General features: G+C 43.5%; 1 protein-coding gene across 1 annotated transcript; it reads right to left on the bottom strand.

Moving 5' to 3' along the window:
• Positions 1–3,219: 3,219 nt before the first annotated feature.
• cUnh1orf53 (chromosome Un C1orf53 homolog) lies at positions 3,220–6,854 on the bottom strand. The gene is made up of 3 exons (XM_080017458.1): positions 6,088–6,854; positions 4,262–4,363; positions 3,220–3,605 (listed from the first exon to the last, which is right to left on the bottom strand). The coding sequence occupies exons 1-3, from the start codon at positions 6,391–6,393 to the stop codon at positions 3,534–3,536; spliced, it is 480 nt and encodes a 159-aa protein (XP_079873584.1). The 5' UTR covers positions 6,394–6,854; the 3' UTR covers positions 3,220–3,533.
• Between the last annotated feature and the right edge of the window lie 1,299 nt (positions 6,855–8,153).

Consider the following 8,153-nt stretch of genomic DNA (forward strand, 5'->3'; position numbering starts at 1 on the left):
TCTAGATTATGTGCAGATCCTGTATGCAGATTATACACAAGCTTATACCCACAAGCCTGTTGTAGGCTAACAGGCTGCCCCCCCCGCCCCCCCCAGCATTGTTAGAGGGCTTTGACAGATGTGTTGGACACAATATGACCCGCTCCTCAAAACACATACTCTTATACGTTATGGTTGTATACGCAGAATGAATTTTTCTGGACTCGTAAAAATGCAGATACATGCAGATAAATGCAGATACCAAAAAAAGTAACAATATAATATTCCTGGGACTTTTGGGCGCCTGTGCCTGGACTGTATTTGACTCCATATTGGGCCTCATCTGGCAGCCATGACCTGGCCTGGCATGGGTCTGACCACCAGTTGAGGTCTGGGGGAAAAATGACTGCTCCTCTATGTTATTTGCAGCACTGTCTGTCCAAAGGAATCTGGTGCCCTGACACTCACTCAGTGGCCGTGTGTGTTTTTATCCCTAATTCTACTACAGGGATCTGGTTGTCCATCTGACCACTGCAGAGGCTGCTGCCCTGAGGCGGGCTGACATTGTCTGTGTATGACGACCAGACGTTGATGTAGGGGCTGCTCAGATGCTGCTTGAATATCAAGACACAAGTGTGCGTGCACACACACACACACACACACACACACACACACACACACACACACACACACACACACACACACACACACACACACACACACAGTAGCAGCGGCTGGCCAGACCCTGAGACTGATGTTCCTTTCAGCCATCGTACAGCTGACAATCAAGTTTTTTTCCTGGCCAAGCCTTTGTCAGTTCCTGGCTGGTCTGGCCAGCAGTGATGGAAATACTGTTATTGGCTGTCGTCGGGCCACTGGCCGCAGGGCCGGCGTGCCCGCGTGTGCCTGTTTGAGATCGGGAGGGGCGGGGTGAGGGATTCACTGAGAGTTAGGGGTCTGCTTGGCCTGTCAACTGGTTGTGACTGGATCCCGTCTGGTCACAGTTGCAAACCGGACAGCTCCCTCTTTCTCTGCGGCTACAGCCATCCTCCTGTACAGGCAGACGGCAGCTCGCTGTCACCCAGATCCAGCACAGCATATGCTGCAGCTGAAGGTCAGAGACGTTCCGTCCAAAACGCCTAAAATAAATACCTCACATGTCCAACTGGTTATTGCAACCTAGAAACATGTCTGCACCGAGGGAATCTATATAACCCAACTGTGCATATCAGAATCCGAATCCGAATCAGAAATACTTTAATAATCCCAGGGGGAAGTTACTTTTGTTACAACTCCAATCTACATACAACATATTAACATACAACATATAATAATTAAGAAACATATTTATATATAAATATATATATATATATATAAACATATCTATATACACATGGTAAAGCCACATGGTATATGCAGTGTAACATCATCTTGCATGTGGCTGCTGAACTAAACTTTCATCATTTTTCATTATTTCACTGGCATTGCATAATCCAGAGGGGAAAAAAATCAACAAACTGAATTCATTGATGAATAAGGCAGGTCTTCTAAAATTTTAACAGTGATCCTATCTTGGTGGGAATGCTATTTTTAATGACAATATATTTTAATATTTGGTCCTCCTCCAAAGAAAAAAGTCCAACCAATGACCAATATATGAACAATAAATTTCTGTTTAGGTGATCCATTTCCTTTTTCCACTTTTTCCAGTTAAATGTTGTTGTTTATGATATTCAAAACAGTGCATCGAGCTATAGGCTATACGTGATCCATGGTGGGGGGGGTTAGTTTCAATTTAATGCTCCCAGAAATCTGTCTGTGGGATTCTCTGCTGTTTGTGTCTCAGTCACAAAAAAAAAAAAAAAAAAAAAAAAGCATTTCAACCCGTGCCATCGCCGGATTGGAAAGACGTGGAGGGATGAGGCAGACATGAAAGTTGGCCTATTTCATGGTCAGGCTGCGCGACCGTCGAGGCCCTGAATGGCAATGTATCTACTTTAATGTGACAGACAAGTCCCTAGGCAAAAAACCCTGAGAGGCGCGGCAGGCAGGCGGGCCCAGGTACTTGATGAGTGTGACACCTTCACCATTCCGGTGTGGAAATGTTGTTTCCGCACGCTCCGCTGCCTTGGTTCACAATTCGACCAAATAAATTCCCCACTCATCACGTTACCACTAAATCTGTCCTTCCCAGCACTGTCGGGATCATGAATCTCCTTGTAGCCGCTCACAAGGCTTTGCTCCGATCACTAAGCACTTGCCTTTGGGACCCGTGCACCTGCCGAGGAAAAGTGCGGCTGCGACAGCCTCCCACGGCAGACACATCCTCTCATCCCCACGCTGTTTGGCCGATCACGCGGAGACAGGCACTGTGTGTGGCAGGTGCAGAGCCAGGACCTGGGGGCACCGCTGCCTGCCCACATACACTCACAAATCTAGTTGTGATAAAATTATAAATAAAAAAATCCCTTCCTCGCACACACAGGTAGTTTTATATGCACGGCTGACCTTGGGACGTACTATCTCTGAATGCTACAAAGTGCGGTGTTTAGCGTAACCTTTATTCTATATGAGCCTATTGTGAGCCATGGGGTGTTTTGGTTGGAGTAGCACAACAGCGTGCATGTGTGTGTGCATGCATGTGGAACGCGCACTGATCTATTGCTGTGGTGGGATGAGAGAGCCCTTGAGTTCATTAGGCTGCGGCTCAGGAGAGAAGCCGCAGGGAGCTGCGCGGTAGCCAAGTCCTGCCAGGAGGCTGAGCTGCAAGTCCTGTGGGGAGGGAAGCCGTTGATGTCCACGGCATGTTTGTTAACTGCCTGATTCCATCAAGTGGTGGAAAAGCAGCGCAGCCAACTGTGAGTGGCGACCCCTGGCCCCTGCCTATTTTTAACGGCACCGCACTTCAGTCAAAGGTAGGCATCGCAGTCGAGCACTCACGGCGCGTTGTAAATGATTCTAATATTCATGCATTTGTACATTTGGGAGAAAAAAAAAAAAACCCCAGAAGAGATCCACAGCAAAAGAGCAACGCACTCCCTCTGACTACCTACGGTGAGGGGCGCCTATATGCCCTTTATCTTGAGGGCAACATTTTATTTATTTTTTAACAGTTTTCGTCTCCACACTCCCACCAACCTTTTTAAATGCAAAAAAAAAACAAAAACAAGAACCACAAAGTAAACAATGCACAATACTATTAAATACTAGTTAGTTAAATACATGCTATCAAGCAGAAACGCATCTCATAGCACTTCAACAAAGTTTACTTTAAAAAATTACAACACCAAAAAAAGCAATCACTGTAACGAGGTTACAGTGAGCACATCGGTCCTGCCATCCTCCTGTTTTGGTGTGAGCATTAAAATCATCCGGAGAATAGTTGGGATTCAGGGGAGACAGGTGTTGCGCAGACAGCCTTCCATATTTCATCATTTGGAATGCTGATAAAAAAACGACATTTGACGCAGTCCAAAATAAAGATGGCAGGCGGGAGACAACGCACAAATATGGCGTGTTCCGTTCTAAAAGAAAAGGGCGTCGGGCTCCGAGGCCTACACATAAAACAGGGAGTTAAACCGTTTCTTCGCAGCCGGGTCCTTCACGTTGACTTGGCCAAATGGACACTGGAGGGAGAGAATGAAAGAGGGAAGAGTGAAAATAACAAAGTGAAAGGGGAGAGAGGGCACAACGGTGAACAGGGTTCATTGCGGCATTACAAAACGAAATTCAAGGACTTAACGTACTTTTTTTCAGACAAACTTCAGACAAAACAAATATTATAAATTTTTAATGTGATTTTTATTCATTTAAATATAATATAATCTTGGTCTCATTGTCTGTTATTTATACATTATATACTGTATATACCCATTATTAATGTCATCTGGAAGTGTCTATTTCCAACCATACTGGATTAAATTAACATTTCCCTGGCCTAACCTATGTCGTAAAAGCACTTCCGGAAAAGTTATATTACATTACAATTTGAATAGCAAAACCAGGGTGACTATCATAGGTTTTCAATGATAGCGTTTTTTCAAGGACCTTTCAAGAACTTCAGCACAAAAGCGGCTATTGGTCCATAGGCATTGGTCTATAGCGGCTATAGGTATTCCCGTACTTTCGGGGGGCCAAATTTCACGCACTTCAAGCCCCCCAAGGCCCGGGCAATAACCCCGGGTACAGTTTGAAATGGGGAGGAAACGCAAAACACACAGAGCACAGGACCGAACGAAGACAGCACTGAGCGGAGTGTGAAAAGGAACAGAGTGGAACTCACATGTCTACAAGCACTCCCACAGCATTTCCCTCTCTGAACGTGGGCAAACTCTGTGAACACCTTGTACCCGCTGGATGGGTCCACGTACATCTGCTGCTCTGCCTGAACATAATGTCGATATTATTCAATTAGCAGTAAACGGACACATGGGTGCACAGAACGGCACACAAAGCGCAATGCGCACAAGAGAATACACACACACACACACACACACACACACACACACACACACACACACACACACACACACACAAACATTGGAAAGCAAGGACTGGAACGCATACTCATATTCACAGAAAACAGATTGTTTGGGGTCAGGGAGAAGATGAAACCACACGACCTCTTTACGTAGAAACAGATGTAAAACGCGGTAGAGATCTTAGGATGTTAATAAATTATTTTCATGGAGTCATTATTTTCATTAAGCCCAGGTCTTTAGGGACGACGGCCTGCTACCTATTGACGAACTGGGGGGTTCAAACATGTAAGGCGTTTTTTTTTTCCTCTCTTTCTTTCTTTCTTTTTCTTTCGTTCTTTCTAACTTTCTTTCTTTTTCCTGTAAAGAAGCCACAATCCCACACCAGCCTCGAGAAAAAATGATAATAATAAAGCCGCAATTACTCTGTTGTAGCGACGGTGACTCACCGTTCATCTTACACACGCAACAAAAAAAACCCCAAAACAACACCTTCTGTAAAGTGGGAGAGCACTGAACTCCCCGTCCCTTTGGAAGTTAGAAACTGTCATCTCTCAGTCTGTTTCAAACTGAGGGCCCACTAGTTGGTGAGCTCTGACAGGCCACAAAGGGAAAAAGGCCCCGGGCTCTCGGGTGACACGGCCTGTCATTTCACATGGGATGGCGGAGCTACGTAGTGAAGCTGGCGTGGCGGGGCCCACTCGGTATTGTGCTTTTCCCACCCGGGCCCATCGCACTCCTCAGGTCACGGCCAACTCGCTTCAACTTCACCCACACTCAAAAGCACAATATTTACTCCAGAGAAGCCCGGAGGCATTTATGAATGACACCTATGCACCACCACCACCACCACCACCCCTATCAGAGCTCAGAGGTTTGCTGGATCACTACTAGATTTGATAAAAAATTGTAAATGGACAAGAAAATAGCCCATTATTTCTAAAAATATCACTTTCTTTTTTTATCTTATCCGGGTTGCAGGAAGGATATTTTCAATTTATTTTGTAAATACTGCTACAATAAGACTTTACAACTCCAGATGGATGACAGGAGCTGTGTTAAAGGAGGCTTACTGTAATACTGTAAACATTATATTGCTATAACAATTTTAATTTCCACCCTGGTATACAAAGTATATACTGTAATTTAGATATATGTCTACAGACTCACATCATTTCCTGTTTTTGACTGTGAATTGTTGATACTGAGGTTTATTGTTTAGTGTTCATTCTTTGGTAAATTGTATTGTTTTCATGTGAGCAGCTCAATCTGTCTATTTATTGTCCATCTATCCATCTATGTAATCTATCTATCTACCTATCTATCTGTCTGTCTATCCATCTATCTATGCAAACTTGCATAATTTCCTGTTTTGATTTGATTTGATTTTGAGGTTTATTGTATATTTACAATGATCTATTATTTATTGTGTTGTTTTGATGTGAGCTACTGTATCCATCCATCCACATTATTTTGATGCATACATTTCCCTTCTGGGAAGTATTGTGTTATCTTATACGTGTCTGAAATTAGTCTTTATTTTATGAACAAATAAAAATAAAACAATAAAACCAATCAATAAACATAATTACTCGTCATCCTTTTCCGCAGCGTTTGGGACGCGTCTTACCTCACACGCCTGTCTGTGGACCTTATGAATGACCAGTTCCTCCTCTGTAAACACTTTCCCGACCTGACCAGGCGAAGAGCAACAGACTTTATTTGTCACATTCTCAACGACCGAGCTGCTCGTCGCAACTTGCTCCAGCCCTGGTTGATTCTTCGTTTCCGGCTCGTCGGCGTCCGTCCCTCGCTGCACCTTCCCCTCGGACTGACCCTGCGTTGACATGGCGGTAAAACGCTTGCAGCGCCCGACATCGCCGAGCAATTTCAAGACAGGACGATATGGTTTACTCAGGTAAATGCGATGAACCATGTTTGTGTAGAAACGCCAGGCATCTCCGGCGTTTTACGTTGGATAAATGACGTTTTTAACCCACTATTTCAAAACAAAAACAAAACACCAACAACAACAACAACAACAACAACAACCTCAAAAATAAAAATAAAAAAGTAGACGCGGATCAAAGTTGGGAAGAGACGACAGCGGTGTGATGATGCTGCGTTTCTGCTTCAAATCTGACCTCGGAAAAATCCAAAGCTCCGGCTTGGCAAAGCGCACAGGAACCGGCCTTTAAATGGAAATTCCAAAACTACCCTCTAGTCGAAGCTCCCGTGAAGGCACGGCAGCAGAACGCACAGGCTGACGAGCGAACACAAGCCCTGCTGCGGGCGTCCACGTTTCGTTTTCCCGAGCAGAAGCAGGGGAAACACATTTAGGCCTGCACCACCGACGCAGAATGAACGTTTTTTCCAATTTTTTTGTAGGAGCGCAGCACAACTCAGTTCAGTCCTACTTCCTCTGTCCGTGTCGCTTTGTCACGTGACCAGGAAGTGCCGTCCAGTTGTTCGCACAGCGCCCCTGCTGGTTTGATGTCGCCGTTGCGTCGCTGTCATGGCGATACAAAGAAAGTTCCCATATCATATTCTTCCGCCGTCATCTTGCAAACTTCCACATTTGCCATTCATTTTAAAGAGCCTTTTCCCCCCCTTCCTAACCAGTGAGTGAGGGATGTCTGCATCGTGAAACACCATGGTCCATAACACGAACACGGAGCTGGTTTCTTTCCAATTTTCTTTTTAATCACAAACCACTGCAAACTCTGTGAATTTAAGACACAGATGTTTTGTAGCCTGACTTTAAAATATTCCATCTTTTTTTTTTTTTTTTTAAACGTATGTAATTTGCACAGGGTAACTAACACTGTGTTTATTCAGTTTAACCCCCGTTCATATTCTTTAAAGGCATTGCCCGTGCTTACAGTGTGATTAAAAAAAAAAAGAACAACCCAGAGATTTACTAACACTTGGCTATTAAATTATAAATGCAGTGTAAGCACTGGTTGGCTGATATTAGCACACCTTCCCATAATAGTATATGGCACGCAGTAGTACAGTATCTTGAACCGAGCCCTACAAGGTTAATGAGTGGACATTAATGAGTCTTTTCAAGGTTATCTACCGCTGTAAGCCACCTCTGACAATGTGTCTGGTCTTGAATTCTGGCTAATGAAACCTGACAAGTGCCTTGGAATGACATGGGGTCAGTTTACCCTGACACAAATCACTGTTCAAAATACATTTTCAAGTACACTGTGAAAGATTTTTATTGTGGAACTGGAAGAGTATTAGACTTAAATATTTTTTATTAGTTAACATAATTTGCAATGGTGTGCTATAATATGCCGTTAGAAATAAGCATCCCAGATAAAGAAAAATTATTAACATATGGCAAAATTTGATGTGTCTTATATCAATGCAGTCTGCATGATAATGCTCAATGAAAGGTTGCATTACAACCAATCAATAGAGCTTTATTTTGGGACTTCGACCAAAATAAACAAATAAATGAATATCAAGCCTAGGAAGACAGTTAAAAATAACTACTAATAATAATTTTTGGTCTAGTCAATTTCCACTCTTGTTCACATCAGTTATCCGAAATGCAAAAAAGATTACAATGTTCATATGTGGATTGCAAAGCAAACTCTAAGAAAGTTCCTGAATAACTGAAAAGGCTATCAAAATTGTTCTTTCGTTTAAATTGTGTTGGGTTACACATAATGTTCATTTAAA

Source organism: Zeus faber (assembly GCF_960531495.2).
Source record: "Zeus faber genome assembly, chromosome: 1".
Classification (NCBI taxonomy): Eukaryota; Metazoa; Chordata; class Actinopteri; order Zeiformes; family Zeidae; genus Zeus; species Zeus faber.